The sequence below is a fragment of the Streptopelia decaocto genome, assembly GCF_964273445.1.
Source record: "Streptopelia decaocto genome assembly, chromosome: 4".
NCBI lineage: Eukaryota > Metazoa > Chordata > Aves > Columbiformes > Columbidae > Streptopelia > Streptopelia decaocto.
Window position 1 is genome coordinate 30,519,307 of NC_138658.1, and position 17,735 is coordinate 30,537,041.

Consider the following 17,735-nt stretch of genomic DNA (forward strand, 5'->3'; position numbering starts at 1 on the left):
GAGCAACTTCAGCAGATGGCTCATTCCCTGGTTATTTGACTGGACTGAACTGATTGAATCAGGTTAGCTAGCTTTCAGGCAGGAGGGTACATCTGGCTAATGGTCTCCATTTCTTGGTCGTTCATGAAGCAGAGGTGATGCTGATGAGTGGATAGATTGACATGTAAGGCTTGTGCTGATAGCCAGCCAAATTGAGATTAGAGTGAGAAAGAACACAACATTCTCAATTTCCCTGCATTGCTCAGCCATGGCTAGGTTTTTGCAAAGAAAGGTCCCTTTTTCTATTCTGTAGAATATTTGTATTGATTTACACAACTTGTCAGCCTAGGGCTCTTTCAGCTTACAAAACATGAAGGCCTTCAGAAGGTAACGTGGACCTTTTTGTTTTGGTGGACAACTCTGAGGGTACCATTTGTTTATTAAGGAAGTTATTGAGTAAGGTTTCTCATCTGGAACAGTACTATGCAGTTTTAAATAAAAGAATACACTGTATATGTGTTAAATACCTCCTGGGTTTTTATTATAACCTTATGGAAAGATCTTTATCATCCTTTCAATTATGACATTTAAATATAAGCTCACAGCTAGCTTCTTCCAGAAGTTTTGCAGTTAGACTTCATAATTAATTACTCGAATGGGTATGAATTGCCCTAATTATTTACATGTTCACACATATCATGGAATATGGAAGATCTTTTTCCTCCTTGAGAAGATGAGTGAGGTACTTGGAAAAGCAATATGACCTGTGCTAAGGATTTGTGTCTTTACTCCATGTTGATGCATATGCACAGAGCTCTCCAAACTCATCTTTGTGTGGGGCAGTCCTTCTTCTTCAATAACAAAGAAAAAGTCATGATACCACATCAGATCCTTAGAATATATGGCGTATTTATCTTTGATCTTTGAACCAGGAACTTCTGACAATTCACAGGAACATGAGACATCCCTATGATGCACCCAGTGAGTTATGAAGAGCCTTGGTGGTGGTATGTGTGGGATGATGCCACCTTGACTGGTCAGCTTGTGCCTCTAGGGGAAAGGTTTTCTTGCACTTTCTTCAGCACCCATCATGACATATGTTTATACTGGTCATAAAACTGTCTAGTCTCTGTTAAAACTGCAAATGCAGCTCCTTGCACCTGAACTTTCTGAGACAGCAAAGTTGCAAAGCCAAATGCAGGATGTATGGTGTAATAATTCCTCCTAGTTGTCTGCTCCTTGGTGTTTCAATTATCCTTTATTGGGATGGTCCCTTTGATCCTCAGTAGCATCTGATACTATTTTACTTGTATTTAGCTGAGAATGAAGATGTATTTTAAATTAGAGATTAGCAGACTTTGGCATAGCCCATGCTTTCAGCAGCCACAGCCTGTAACTACAGTATAACAGCCCACAGCATACCTGGTTCAGGCTAAGTCTGATCTTTTTCAATGCAGGTTGAGGTTACATTTCACTAGATAAAAATAAACTTTCAGGAGACAAGTATCAAATTATATGCTATCCAATCAAAACATCTCTATTCTTTGGGGTTGTCCTTGAATTTACTGATGTCATCTTCCAAAGTGAAGATTTGTATGTATTTACAAAGATTTATAGATTTCTCTTTGGAAGACCATATTAGTTAGATTTCGTCCGGAACAAAATGCTCCTTTGACGTGTGCCGCACCACATTAGGCAGCTCGGTATGAAGCAATTAATATATTTAGTTCATTTGCTGGATAGATGAGAATGTCAGAGAGGAAATTACAAAATCACAGAGTAGTAGAGGTTGAAGGGACCTATGAGGGTCATCCTATTCGACCTCCCTGCTCAAGCAGGATCACTTAAAGCGAGTTGCACAGACGATAGCCAGACAGCTTTTGAATATCTTCATTTATGGATACTCCAAAACCTCCCTGGGCAGCTTGTGTCAGTGCTCAGCCACCTTCAGAGGGGAAAAAGTGTTTCTTGACATTCAGAGGGAACCTCCTGTGTTTCAGTGTGTGCCTATTGCCTCTTGTCTTGCCAGCAGGCACTACTGAAAGGAGCCTGGCTCCATCCTCTTTACACCGTCCCTTCAGGTATTTGTATGCATTGATAAGATCCCTCCTGAGCCTTCTTTTCCCAGGCTGTACAGTCCCAGCTCTTGCAGCCTTTCCTGAGAGGAGAGATGTTCCAGTCCCTTCATCATCTTCATGGCCCTTCCTTGGACCCTCTCCAGTATGTCTGTGTCTCTCTTGTACAACACTGGGGAGCCCAGAACTGGTCCCAGCACTTCAGGTGTGGCCTCCCCAATGCTGAGCAGAGGAGGTCACCTCCCTCAGCCTGCTGGCAACACTCTTCATAATGCAGCACAGGACACCGTTGGCCTTCTTTGTGGCAAGGACACATTGTTGGCTCGTGGTCAACTTGGTGCCCACCGAGACTCCCGGGTCCTTCTCTGCCAAGCTGCTTTCCAGGTGTTTGTCGCCCAGCATCTCCCCAGATGCAGGGGTTTGCACTTCCCCTTGTTGAACTGCATGAGGTTCTTGTCAGCCCATTTCTCCAGCCTGCTGAGGTCCCTTTCAGTGGCAGCATGACCCCGTGGCATGTCAGTTGCTCCTCCCAGTTGTGTGTCATCAGCAAACTTGCTGATGAACTTGATTTGCAAACTCTGCCCCATCATCCAATTTGTTACAGCTGGTTACTTGCCTTCAACTAGACTTTGTAACAGTGATCAAAGAGATAAGCAGTGCAGTCAGGTTAACATTTGCTTGATGAAATGGTGTTAAATATGAAGGAAAAAAACCCACAACTAAATCCATCATAAACCAAATGTGAAGGGCTGTGAGCTAGAACACAAAGCGTGGGACTGTTTCCAAAAGTCTTCTGGAGAGAAGCAAAGCATCCACTGTACAAGATGGTATTTCAATGAATTGGCAGTGGCTTTCTTTTATATTTGTTAATATTTTTAAGAACACAATAAGCTGAAAACAACTGTCTTGTATTTAAGGGTGGTTCTTACCTGGAGAATAGGGGGGTTCTTCCACTCACGACCTTTATAAACCTCACTTGAATCTTTCTTTGTCATTGGTGGATTGCCTGCTCTGGAGGCAAAATATAAACAAAGGTGTGCTGCACAGGTAACTACAAACCTCCTACAATACTGGGTATGGAGTGTGACAAGATCCAGCATATAGAAAGGTGTTACAACATGCAACAGGTTTCCATAGGGGATTTTTTTTTGTTTCCTTTGAAACTAACGCTTGAACTTCTTACAGATTTCTTGTGTGCCTTTGTTAACAGCCCTCCCAGGAGTTTTGCTGGCTATCCTCCACATCCCCCAAGGAGTAAGGTTGCACCTTAGGCTGATAACAAAAGGGGATGCATTGGAGAAAATTAGAATATCCTTTATAAAGTGTTCTGGTTTGGTTTGGTTTCTCTTTTCTATCATTTAACAATTAAATACACTTGTCTTCGAGTATCATCTTGATAATTAATAACTTAGAGCACTGCTGTTTTGCCAGGTATTGTTCTCACTTGTAAGGTCCTGTTCTCTCAAACTTCATTGTGTGAAACGTGTGTATGAACAAAGAAATTCTCTTGAGAGCTCCACCACCCAAAAAACATTTAGAATGCTTCTGTCCATAGTTCTTTAGTCTGCTTTATGAGGAATTCAACTTACAGAAGTCTTTGTCTGCCCTTACGCATGTCTTCATCTCAGTGGCACTCCAGGTAAGTGCTGCTGTTACTGAAGTTTATTTAACTTTTAATACGAATGAGTTCAAGGGATACTATTTTCTACATGTGTTTTTATACTGATGCAACTGAAAGCAGTTTTACACAGAAAAAAAATATAATTTGAAGTTTAATTCAGATATAATTTACCATTACTTTTAGGGAATATTGCGAAAGAAGTAACTACAATGCTGTGATATGGTATTCCAAAGCTATAAAAATACTAGCTTACAGATCATCTTGAACAGAGGATAGAGAGCCCTGGTTCCTTCCACTTCATAATGATTAAGTGTGTCCTAAAAATGCAGTGGTAATCCTGAATTTGAATCTGATCTTTCAAACAGAGTTTTCCTGCATTGCTTGTATGTGACTGGCAAGTCTTGTGTTGAAAGTGCCTGCATCCGAGTGATCTTTTACTGCCAGAAAAACAGAAGAATTGAAGACTGTACCAAAACTTTTTTTTTTTTTTCCTTTTAGAGCATCAGAATAGTAAATAGGTTTTGTAATGGTTTTCCTCAGTATAAGGACCTTCTGTAAATCAGTGTGAAATTCATTAACAATTTGCACAGAGGGAATCTGATACATGCTGTTCAGATGTTGCCCATTACCTAGTGCTTCTTGTCGGGTAAGGCAGGTTCTATAAATGCAGTACCTGGTAGCAAAATTATTTAGCTTTGTTAGTTGTTCTTAAAATTAGGATGCACACAGTATGGTGGGGTGCAGAGGCTGGCTTCCTGCTTCTTCCCAGGCTTTGATCACTGCTGTCATATGTGGCACAGCATAGAGGTTGCCCATTTTGCTTACAGCCATATGTACTAATAGGACAGTGTAGGAACTGGTTTAGTTCAGAAGTTTGTGCATATGTAAGGTCACCGTTTCTTGTTACTCTGGTGGAGAGCTTTTGTGGTGTGTGTGGTGTCAGCTCTAGTAGGTAGTGGTGAAGTAGCATCAGGCAGCCACAGTGAGAGAGGTCCTTGTGCAGGCACAACAGACAACGCTCACCTCCAGCTACTAAAAGCTAGATGAGTGACTGCAAGATTTCAGTGCAGAAGAAAGGCTTAACAACCATTCCAGCAGAATACAGTGAGTTGGTGCCTTCAGATCCCAGGCCCTGACGCCTCCCGTCGTGTTTCACTCCTGTAACACCACCGATTTGTGGCCCCCTGCTTCCCCTCCTCTCCACAGACATGGTCCTCCCCTTTTAAATCACAGCACCGCTGTCATTTTGTGATGGCTGAGAGCTGCAGCCTGACAGCCCGGTGCTATGCGCCCCGTTCCCATGGTGTCAATAATCAGTGACCACTGCAGGAGATGGGCTGACAGGCTGTTGCTAGAAGCCAGTGCTGGTCCGAAGGCGGGATCCCGACTCCACGCAAAATCCCATCGACATCAGCAAAGGCAGCATCTCACCAGGAGCGTGCGGTCTGGGAAGCTCTCTCAACGTATCTGTCTGGTTTTCCTTTGCCTCTGATATATGTAATATTATGCTTTTCAGTTTATTTTCTTCAAACCTCAGTAAGAAGCAGCTTTCTCTCCCATGAAACTTTTCAACACACACAAAGCATTTGAAAACAACTGTGAGTGAAACAAAACATTCCAAAATACAGGTGAACCCAAGAATTTTACAAAAAATTGTGGGGTATGCCAGGGATGAGAAGGGTTCAGGAGTGATCCAGGAAGTCTGACTTACTATCAAGCCAATTTGTAGAAACTATAGCAGGAAGCAGAATTAATAAACAAATGGATAATGTCTTGTGATTAGATGGAAAGACTTTTTATGGATTAATAATTAGAAAGCAATAAAAATAAATGGTCAGTTTATCAGTGGAGAGAGTGAAGTCCCTCAAAGATCTTTGTTAGAATCTGTGCTATTCAACCTCTTCAATAATAACACAGAAAGAGACTGAATGTGCTGATAATAAAAAATAATTCAAGGTAGGAAAACCTAAAAGCTGGCTACAGGGACTTAGAGAAGACTCCTAATTATTAATGTATTAGGTGAAAAAATGATTAGTTGAATTTATGTCACTATGTGCTAACTGCTGTCCACAAAAACCTACAAATTATGTAAATGTGTGTACTGGTGAGCTCCAAATTAGCTATTGTTTTCAGAAAAGAGATCTTGATACTGCAGAAACTTCACACAGCTGTCAGCTCAGTAAGCAACTGTGAAAGCAAATAAAAAGTTGGATTTTGATAGGAAACCACGACTAAATCTAGTTAGTAGAAGCTGAAAAGGCGTAGAGAAAAGCAGCAACATGGATCAAACGCATCAGAGTGACTTCTGTAAAATGAGAGACTATCTAAACTGGGATTTTTCTGTCTGATCAGAGACTACTGCTGGAGTAGTCAAGAGTGGTATGGGGAAGGTGGGTGAGGAACAGTTATTTGCAAATTCACAGAATCACAGAATCGACTGGGTTGGAAAAGATCTCAGACATCATCAAGTCCAACCCTTGGTCCAACTCTAGTCCGTTTACTAGATCATGGCACTAAGTGCCATGTCCAGTCTCAGTTTAAAAACCTCCAGGGACGGCGAGTCCACCACCTCCCTGGGCAGGGCATTCCAATGCCTGACCACTCTCTCTGTAAAGAATTTCTTTCTAATATCCAGCCTAAATTTCCCCTGGCAGAGTTTAAGCCCATGCCCCCTTGTCCTATTGCTGACTGCCTGGGAGAAGAGACCAATCCCCACCTGGCTATAACTTCCCTGCAGGTAGTTATAGAGAGTGATGAGGTCACCTCTAAGCCTCCTCTTCTCTAGACTAAAGAACCCCAGCTCCCTCAGCCTCTCCCCATAGGTCTTGTGCTCAAGTCCTTTCACCAGTCTTGTTGCTTTTCCCTGGACCTGCTCCAGCACTTCAATGTCTTTCCTGAACTGAGGGGCCCAGAACTGAACACAATACTCCAGGTGTGGCCTCACCAGTGCAGAGTACAGGGGAAGGATCACTTCCCTTGTCCTGCTGACCATGCTATTTTTGATACAGGACAGGATACCGTTGGCCTTCTTGGCCACCTGGGCACACTGTTGGCTCATGTTGAGCTTCCTGTCAATTAGTACCCCCAGGTCCCTTTCTGCCTGACTGCTCTCCAGCCACTCCGTGCCCAGCCTGTCGCGCTGCAGGGGGTTGTTGTGGCCAAAGTGCAAGACCCGGCACTTGGCCTTGTTGAACTTCATCCCATTGGAATCAGCCCATTTTTCCAGTTTATCCAGATCCCTCTGCAGAATTCTCATAATTCAAAAGGGGAAATATTATTCGTCACCCTATATAAAAAATATATACTTTTTTTTCCAATTTTAATCAATATGTAACAGTGTTGTGAAACTCCTAGCTGTAGGATCTTGCAAAGACTAAAGATAGGAAGTGAGCACAAGAGCAAACTGAACGTAATCACAAATATTTGCTGTTAAACACAGTGAAGCAAGTGCAACCTCAGAGTCAAAAGAAGCTGTAAACCATAGACTGCCAGAAACTGAGGCAGTGCATTTGTTAGAGGCAGACCTCTGAACTCGCTCTCCTTTTCCCCTAAGCATCTGCTGTCCACCACTGATACAGGACACCCATCTGACACAGCACTGCCTCTTCTTACTTTCTGTGCACTTCTGCTGAAGGGTCAGAGCAAGAGCCCTGGCCATTCTGTAGATGGTTTCAGTGATGCTTGGAAGCATTGTCTTGGATTTCAGGAGCCCAGCTTCCAACTCTGTGTTCTGGCTGCCTCGGCAAAGAATGCCAACCCAGAATGTTGACGGCCTGAGAAATTTCCTTCCAGGGCATGTGTTGACATTAATTGCTGTTAAAAATGAAGAGCAGGGGTTTAAGAAGAGGTGTATCATTGCTTTTACCATCTGTTTCTCCAGTTGTGTCAAGAAGCAAATTCAACAGGAAGTTTTTCATTCTATCTTCTGTGATACAGAAAATAACTTTCTGTTTATTTTACTTACCTTCCTTTTTAATTTCACTCTTGGCCCTGTTCTTTCAATAGACACACCTCTATTTTTCTTTAAATAGTCTTTATCAAGCAGAATGTTTGATTTATATGTATTTTATATTACTGTTTTACACTTTGTCATATACTTTGCTGCTTGTACGCTGATAAGGAATGTATTTCTGTTATAGATTATCTGAAAACTCTGCCCTTTCTTCCTTTCACATTTCATTTTTCTCTCTCTTTGCTTCTGTAGATGACAAAGTCCACAACGGAAGGATCCAGCCAAACGTGCCTAGTGCCACAACCAGGCCTATCAGATGGAATACCTCAGGTCAGCCTCCGATTAACAGATGGTGGTTCACGTTGGAAGGAGATGGATCTAACAGATGAAATCTCCTTCATTAACAGTGATGCATTTTTCTCCAGGTTAGTGCTCCTTTTTTGTCTTTATGTTTGTTTCTTGGTTTGTTTTGTACCTCCAGCACTGAGCATTTTGAACACATTTTTTTTCCATCAGTGCTTACAAAGTCAGCATGCTGGGGTGTAAAGCAGATTAATGTGCATAACCCTGTTGAAGCCTCACATTCCAAGAGGTTCCTTACAAAGCCAGCTACGTGCTTTAGTTTGCCTTTCAAATATACATTTTCAGGCATATGAAGGTGGCCTTGCTTGGTGAAAGAGTGCAGAGGGACAGAACCAATCTAAGATCAGGCACTAGAAATGACACTAAGCACAAGATGCAACCAAAATGTAGATACCTCCTGTGAGTAATTACGCATATTTGATCTGCTCAGTTTAAATCTTAACAGATGGCTGACTTTATTCCCATTCTCAATCCAAAAAGGAAGGGCCTTTTGAAATCTTATCTTTCTCACAGGAACGATGATAGTACTCGTGTTGTTCAGACAAGACAAAGAATAAAATCGTATCTATAAGAGTATCTATCTGAATTTATCTATAAGAATCTATGTGTCTAGAGCATCTGTAAGAGTATCTATCTAAAAGAGCCTCTTGAGTTTTGATTGCTGGCACTTTGTCAATGAGGTGAAAAGGTAATGGTCAGTTTGGTTTTTTGTTAAGTCCTTTCCTGAACATCAAGATTGAACCAGTAGCTTTTCGCTGAATCTGTCATTCCCTTTCTTCTCGTGTCTAGTGCAGAAAATGAAGGACTCAGGTTACTGTGGGAAATTGCTGTATGCTACTGAAATATGGAGTTGGCTAATGCGGGAAATAGTGCTATTTACACGTCATGAAACACAACACCACAGGATCTCTGCATTCCAATGCAGAACACAAAGCAGAGGCAGTGCTGCCAGACACGTAACCGAGTGACTTCACCATGGAAGCAGGAGACCATGAGATGGGTGCTATTCTCAGCGCTATTGCCAGCAGACAGACAGACAGCACTCAGTTTATGAGATGAGTTAGCAAATTATGCACTAACACCAGATTTTGAATCATAATGAAGTGAAGCATCAATGTCAAATCTGGTTTCTAGCCCTTGCAGGCACACATGCTCTTTAATTTCTAGCCATGTCAACTGTGTGGTTTACTGTCCCAAAGCCTGCCTTCAAAACTCCTGCACTCAGAAGACATCAGGTTCATTTACACATCTTCATTAATTCAGCTCATTTTGACTGAGCTGAGTTAGGAAACAACTATTGAAGCAGGTCAGCTGGCAAAAGTGAGAAGACAAGATGGTTCTACCAGCTGGACAGGGCCGAGCAGTTGGGACTGGGTCAGAATTTAGGGCCTCTTGCATTGGTGTGCTGGAGCTTGGCACAGAGTGTGTCCCTGCCCCATACTCTGCTGCATGTTGCAAGGTGTAAAGAGAGATCAAGTATTTGAGAGTTGAGACAAAGGACTGCCGAGTCTCATGTCTGGGAAAGTCACTGATGTACCCCCAAAAATTTTGATTCTTTTAGGAGAACATTCCCCAAAATTTGTAATTATTTGCTGTAGGAATTAATATTTTCCCATCCATGTGTAATTCCTTAGAAGAGTATTGTGGAAATATGGGACAGTTGGACCACTACTGGCACAGGACATTAAGCACCAAAGAAGAGGTATTTGTAATTAGGCAGATGCCTAATCTTCATGCCCAGGCCTTGAAATGAAAGATGCCTTCTGCATCTCTGATTTTATCTGAGGAATTAATAAACTGTAGAAATGAATTTGCTTGTAATCACATTTTGTTTTAAGAATGCCCTAGTTTTCTGTCCTGTATCACACTTCTGTACATATTTCCTAATTGGATTGTGTATCTGTACTGCTGTTAGCTTCCAGTACTTTTTTGGCAGTGATCTACTGCTGCTGCTGAAGGAGGAGTAGGTAGTGCTTGCTGTTTTCTATGCAGTTTCCAGGTGGCAAGTTGCTGGGCAGGACAGGTTGGAGAGGAGGCCCTAGACCACCCCTAAGAGGAAGAGGGGAGAAAGGTCTCTAGCAGACCTAACATACTTGGGGGACAGCTGTTTGTGCATTAATGTAGTGCTCTCATATAGCAGGAGTGGTTTTAAACATGCTTTTGACAGCCTTGTGTCACTCATGTGTAGCCTAAGCTCACAGAGGGGTATTACCTCGTATTATCTCAGTGCAAGGCTACAATAAGAGTTTTCACCTTTTTCAGCAGAAGAATTCTGGCATCTGAGCTAGACTACAAAGTGCTGTGCAAACATGCTGCTATTCTTGTTAGGTGGGTTGTGTCACAAGGTACTAACAGTTCTTAAATAAATGTTATCATTAATTATGTGTAATTATCAGTTATCAGTGAAATGACTGTATCTGCTCAGGTAACATGTGATCTTTGTTAGAAAAGAATAAAGGTTGTTCTTGTTAGTGATAATCATTTGCTGTTTCATGAAAACACCTGTGTTTTTTTCCCTTTCCATGCTCAGATACAATGATATGGGTAGAGTAGAAGAGGATGAGGGGTTACACAGACTGGTAAATGTAGAACTCCACCTTTAGCATGCTCACAAGTGTTACAATGAAGAAATAACCACACATGCTGAGCCTGTTAAGGCCTCTCCTAGCAAGGACTGTAGTCTTTAATTTTTCAGTGTTTCATTTGACACTAGAACAGAGGTCTTCAGGGAGAAGGTGAGAGGCTTCTGCTTGGTTAGTAATTTTGGATCCTATTTAAAATACCTCTCAGTATGTGTCTTCATACAGTTGAGCTTAAAATGAAGATCTGCTTATTAATTAGCAGCTACGGTTGTGACTATGTCTTCTAAAACAGCTTACTAGTTTTTTTAAATATTGAAAGACATGTTATGCCTCATCGCAGGTATGATATTCCTCATCACAGGAATTTTTTGAAGGTGCTGCTGTCATTTGAAATACGTGAAGTATCAGTTGCAGTCAAAACACAATGCAGAGCATAAAATCTGTATCACCTTCTGTTCACAACTGTTATTTTAAGCAAACGCTATTTGTAAAGTTGATATGTTCTTTTTTCTGACCAAAGAAGGTGGATTAACTATATGTACCTGTAATCCCCACTAGCACATAATGTATGTGTTCTCTTGAAAATTGCCTCATTATGATAACTGCATGCCAAGGGCAAACTGCTGATTATGCAGTAGCAGAAAAACATACCTGTAATTAATGCAGTCTTCGGGTAAATCCCAAATCAGTGGAGAAAGGAAGGGGAAGAAGACACTGTTCCTCTGAAAGGATGAAAGTCTACAGGCAGTATGCAGCTTGTTGCATATTCTGTGAGGCTTATGTAATTTTTGCAAGAGCTCCTGTGCAGAGCTTCAGAGCAGGGCAGCCAAATTTCTGGACCCTGGGAGCCACGTACATACTTTACCTGGTTGAGAGCCACAAAACACACTGCAGAGCTCAGGAGCCGGGGGAGGTAGCAGCTTTGGGACAAGAGTATAGGCAGGAGGGAACGGGGCCTCCTGGGGCCTTAGCAGACCCTCAGTGAGACAGGGTGAGGGTGGGCTGTGAACCTCGGAGTCCATGTTTGGGTCCCTCTTTCTTTTTACTGTCTAGAAGGGAAAATTCTGCTCAAAACTCTGGTTCAGAAGGGACTGCAGTAGGAACTGGAGTGATTTTGGATGTGCCTAGGGGTGCTAAAACTTAAGTGCTTCTAATAACAGATTCGGATGGATTTTGCTTCGGTGATAGGATATATTAAAATTTAAGTGGATAAAAAGGTAGGAGGGCCTCTTGGAAGCAATGATCTTAGCCTTTTGTGCTAAACCTTATATATGAGCAAATAAAAGGGATAGCCTTCAGGCAGGAGGGAAAATGCTTCCTGCAGCCAGAATGTGAGGCAGGAGATTGTTATGGTGAGCAGAAATGTCCTTCCCCATGCTGGCTCAGAGGTGCATCCTATCTGCAGATTGTTTGTTGTCACCATCCTGGATCTTTTACCTGAGAAATAGGCTTTGGTGTATATGGCTGTTCTAGCACTCGCTGGAGCTGCATCTCTTTGCAGTCCTGGTGCTGTTTTTAAGGAGCATCCCTCAGAAGGAGGGGGCACCCTGTTGTTTGCAGTGCTGTTAGGCTTTGTGTGTGTTCCCTAGGTGGAAATACCAGTCAAAGGAGTGCAACTGGGTACCCTTTCTTGCTAGTAGTAATCGGGTGCTGGGGAATGGGTGCCTGCATGGCAGCCAAACTTTGTGAAAAACATTGTGCAGTTCCTGAGAGCGAAAGCTTAGAGCAACCACAGCAGTCATTCAGTAAGCAAGCTGCCTTCTCCAGTACTTTCTAGCCATGTCTTTGCGTGCCAAAGATCATAAATTCCTGTTTGTGGCTGCAGTCACAGCTGCAATGAGATTTGCCAGCACAGATACCCCGTGCTGGCTTTCTAACATGTGCATGTTCTCAAACAGAAGGTTTGTTTATATCAACCTTTTGTTCACAAAGATCCTCATATCTGGCCTATGTCCTGCAAATAAAGGGATCACATGCCGTAGTAGCCTCCCTAAAGTAAGGGGTGGGTTAATATACCCTGCTGCACCCTCTTAATGACACTGCATGTTCTCCCTGTTAATTTTTGAGGTATGAAAACACTTGTATTTGTACACTGAGAAGTTTGTGCTTACTATAAACACTTTCCCTATTTGTTGGCTTTCCTTTTAGCAGCTGCAGTTTAAAACCAAGGCAAGCCAAAACTTACCATTATCCTCTGGCATGTGATAAGAACTTGGGTGCCTGTTGTTGCCAGAACAAATCAAGCAGGGGGGCTGGTGTTTGCTTAGCTGACTATTTTTGTTTAGGTTTGGGGTTTTTTTGTTTTTGAAGTCTGTCTTGACGGTACGTTCTGTCCCTATCCAAAGTAATAATTTGCCTTATCACTCAGGAGCCTTGCTGCCAGGTTTACATAAGGGATTGCAGCGAGGCAGCAGGCAGGGCTGCCCTCTGACAGCCCTGGATTCTTCCAGAAAACTGCTCAGGAAAGGAGCAAAGGACTGGACACACTGAGGTCAGTGAAGAAGCAGTGAGGGTGGCTGCCTGATGCATCACTCAGTAGCAGCCTCGGATGGGCCCTGCTCTGAGCCCTCGGAGGGGACTGTTTTATGTAGGGTATTGTTGCTGGTTTTGACTTTCTCTCTCTACATTGCATTGAGTTAGTTTTTCCAAGCTGACTCATTTAACTTTGGGAGTACATTTGTCTCCACCCTCCTATGCAATCAATTCCCTTCTTTCTTGCATTGTGAGATGCTGGGACTGGGAACTGCCTTACCTAATGAGTTGTTAAGAAAAGCTTGCAGTTTTCTAAAAACACAGCCGGAAAGATGTGATAAATGATAAATGTGTGTCTCCAAGGTAGGTGACTGTGAATGGTGAGTCAGGGTGTGGTCTCAGCTTTTCCAGGGTTCTTCTCCTCTGTTTATAGCCAAGATATGATGACAGTCACAGTAATATGCAATTATGTAGATTTTTTTCCAGGCAAGTCACCTGGGTGGATTTCAGTTTACTTTTCCAAGCATTCGCCCGCTCTCTTCCACCCTCCACAGGTTACTCCTTTAGATTAGACTTTTTCCATTACACTATTCTAACCTTCCTATTTACCTCTAGCCATCTTATCTTTGCCTCTCTATGCAAGATTTATCTGATGACAAATTATGCTTTGAGGGATGGAGAACATTTTGAATCTGATGCCCTGACCTGTGCCACAGCAGTGGAGGTTTGTCTCGGAAGCAACAAGGATCACAAATGAAACAAAGATCTGGCAGCTGTTGGCTGTAGAAATCAGCACTTTAATGCCATAATGTGCATATGGAAACAAAAGTTCTTCTTTCAGTCCATGAGCCAAGTATATTAGCTTTTCCTGTTTCCTGGGACAGCATCCAGCAGCCTGAGAAACAAGCAAGGGACTACAGTAAGTTCACGGCAATTGAATAACAAAGCTGAAAAAACCTGACTCTGTATCTCCAACATTGCCCTGTCAGCTAGGATTCTTTATACTGTCATCTTGTTCTTTTTTTGTATTTGCTTTTGCTGTGAGGAGAAAGTCCCTTCATCTCATGAGTCTGGTGGCTTCCTGGTACCAACTGGGTCAGACAGTAGTTTTTCCTCTAAGAAATAAGGTACATACACCTATGACAGTTTTGAGGTCATTTTCAAACAAAAGGATTGGTGACCTCTTATGGGAGAACACACAGGAATTTAAATCAAGGAATTTAAACCAGCCTTGGAAATAGTTTTGCTTTTTTTATTGGTATTTACAAAAAACAAGACACCCATCACTAAACCTGTATTACTCGCAACTAGGGAAGAGTTAGAGCCTTTGCACTGTGACTTATTTTTACTACAGTAAGTGAGCGGTTGCCTCTCCAGTAGCTTCCTTAGCCTGTCCCCTGACGCGCCTGGTGCATTGTTCAGCTGAGGAGGTTCGGCGCAGCGTGCCTTATTTCCGGGAGCTTTGCAAAGCAAGCAGTTTTCTACCACCCGGAGCTGCGAGGTCCGCTGGTGCGCCTTCCTGTGTGGTTCCCCAGAGGGGACCTGGGCCCACGTCCTGCAGGCAATCAGCAGGAAGATCAGCCGAGCAGAGGTCACCCAGTTCTCAGCCAGAAGCGTTTGCTGCTGCAGCTTCCCGGTTCAGCTGAAAGAGCTGTGCATTTGGACGTTGTGTTCGACATGTTGCAGTGGAAACTGATGGAGTTCAGCTGTGGCTTCCCATGACACACATGTATATTTTTAATCAAAGTGGTCGGCTGGCATTCTAATAAGAAAAGGCTGGGGATGGTAAGACAGTGTTGTCACTCAGTGCTCTGGTCACTTTGCTTGCATCTGTCTGTCTCTGAGCTGTTTCAGTATTGTAAAATCCTCCTGTTTCATGGTCAGTGGACATGAAAGATTTATCTAATTATATCTGTTGTGAGGAATGTGATCCCAGGCTGACTGCTTATCTATAAATTGCACTTTCTCACCTTGGCTCAGTGCCTTCCTCCTGGCCTGAGAGGATTGCAGTTAGGCAGTGTGAAGATAGTTCTGTTTTCTTTACCAAAGCTTTCCTTTTTATTTTGCACCTGTTGCAATAAATGTATTTGCTCTAGGGATCACTGCAAAGAGAGGCCATTAGGTAACTGCAAAGAAATTACTAAAGGCTGCTTGGATGATAATGACTTCCAGTCATTAAGGCTTTGACAGCCCTCCTGGAAACAAGAGATTCCACCACCAGTTCCTCCGGCCCTTTCTCAGTCTTCAAGCTCTCTGTATTCAGAAAGTCTGAGTCATGTCGGGGGGGATTAATTATAATAAAATAACATTTTTATTATCCTGCATTATGGTTAGGAACCACCTAACCACCATGAAATGATTACTTTCTTGGGAGAGTTTTATAAAATTTGTAGATGTTGCCTTAAAAACAAAAAACACAAACAAACAAACAAAACCCCAAACACCCTGAAATGCAAGTAAGTGTCAAAAAAAAAAAAAAAAAAACCAAACCAAAAAACAGGTGACCACCATTCAGGGAGGTTACTGAGCATCACAGAAAATAAGTTTTCCTCTAAACTCTCATTAGCTTTTGCTCGATTTATGCCCCAGGGCTGTGAAGGTGGGTTGGGAAGTTACAAGCTTACAGACCTTCCTCTTGTCTCTCTGAATGTTCTTGATAACTAAACATAGGCTTGTGCTGATTTTTTTTTTTCCCTTTGGTATGCACTTGTGCCAATCCTAACATTGCTCAGACTGGCCTGCGGCAGGATAGGAGCCTGTTTGCACAGCCTGGACGCCTATGGAGTGGTGAGACTCAAAGCTGATGTTGCAAATGAGGGGCCCAGCAGTGAGCTGCACTGATTGAGTCCAGCATTGTTGTACCTGGCTGCACATAAATCATAATTCATGTTTCTTGATGTATGCACAGCTGGGTGCAGGAAAAAAGCCCTGGGACTGGCCTGAGAGGGCTGCGCTGTGGTCAAATACAGTCATGTTTTAATAGATCTGGTCAGAATTGTCCTTTAGCCAGAATCTCCCTTGCTTCCATGGCAGATGCATCTTTCCAGCTCTAGGCAGAGATGGAGTTCTTCTCACCTAGCTCTCTTCTCTCAGTGCCTCCCAGCCGGAGCCAGTCTCTCCTGCCGGCTCATCTTTTCCCACCTCTCCCAGGAGCCAGGCTGAGCACTGGGGCACTTGTGCAAAGGGAGGACTCCTTTCTATTGCGTCATTTGCTCACGAAGAGGAGCTATTTCCAGAGGGTTTCTCTGGATGGTAAATCTGCCAGGCTGCCTCCCTTGCCAACACAGATGGCAGTTTTGTCTTTCAGTGGCGTAAAAAACCGCGTGCGCCAAACGTGAATGGTGTGGCCTGCTCCTCTGCTTTGCACAGCCCCTTCTGATATGGTCGTTATTTTGTGAGGCTAAGGGTGACCTACAAGCATTGCTCTTGAAGATGCTTTAGAAGGCAGGAAGGATGGTGAGTGCAGAGGCATGGAGTTCAAAGGACAGTAATTTTGTAGAGGATTGGAAGGATGTTTTTGAAAGGTGGGAAAGTGTGAAACCAGTGACATTTTTGGTAGGAAATACAAATAATGCAGGGATTACCAAGGGCTCGTTTAAATTTTTTAAGTTTTTCTAATGTTTTTGCTGACAAATGAATGCTTTTTCATCAGTGTTTTCTGTGGCAAACATTTTCCTTCGTCTGAAAGAGCTGAATTTTGACAGGGTCTTTGTGCAGACTGTTTTATAAAAATAATAATTTAGAGGAGTGGGAGAAATTTCATTGGACTAGCAGAGCTTAAAGCCTGCTTTGAAAATAACTTGTACTTGACCAGACTCCTGCTTGTTTGCTTGCTCTGCAGTGCTCTGGCATGTGGACTGACTGGTGCAAACAAAAAACTGAGTGACTTGTTAGGCAGTATGCTTTACCCTGTTCCCACAGCAGATTAGCTGGCACAACCATTCATTACTTGATGCTTTCCCAGAAAACCCGTTAGGAATCTACTCCCAATCCTCCCCCTTCTTGAGGGGGGAAGCCAAGAAATAATTTCTGGGCTGTCCCATAGGGCAAGAGTCCTTTGGAGCAAGTTAAAGCGGCTGGCGGGCGGGTGGGGCAGTGCTTGCAAAGGACACTGCTGCTGAATGAAGAGCAGCCCAGCATCTAATGCAGGTCCCCTACGGAGCTTGGGGTGTCCCTTGCGATGGACATGCTTATCTGGTGGTTCAGATCAGGAACTCTGAGAATGTGAAGCTCTGAGAAGCTTTCAGCTTGGTGTTTACTTTTCTCCTGTCCCAGCAAGTTTAAGGAATAATTATGGCATATGTTTACTCCTTAATAGATTTTAACTTTTAAAAGGTAATTTGGCCTCCAAGTTCCAGAAAGGCACGGAAGAGCTGCAGTGGAAAAAAAAAAAAAAAGGAATATTCCCCATGTATATGCCAACATTACTTGTATTTCTGTGCCAGTGCAAAAAATAAAAGGGATAAAATGAAGTAAACCGAGAGCAATCTACTTCTCTTTTGGACAAGAGGAGTATCAGCTAAGAAAACAAGTAAGAGTATTCTGCAAATTACATCTGGGCAGATTGTATAAGGCTCGGCGTCCCTAAACAGAGGCAATGTTAAAAATTCACCATCGTCTTTGATGGATTGTGTGACTAGTTAGTTATCCTCGTCATTTAAAAAGTCTCATTTCTAGTAATAATTTGTCTG

The 17,735-nt window shown here is 42.8% G+C and overlaps 1 protein-coding gene across 8 annotated transcripts in view; it reads left to right on the top strand.

Moving 5' to 3' along the window:
• FAM13A (family with sequence similarity 13 member A) overlaps positions 1–17,735 on the top strand; it is a 133,310-nt gene that overhangs the window by 50,196 nt on the left and 65,379 nt on the right. For all 8 annotated transcript variants that reach the window (XM_082050175.1, XM_082050179.1, XM_082050177.1 and 5 more), the window contains exon 6: positions 7,880–8,052. In XM_082050175.1, the coding sequence (XP_081906301.1) occupies positions 7,880–8,052 (173 nt within the window). The remainder of the gene's footprint in view (positions 1–7,879; positions 8,053–17,735) is intronic.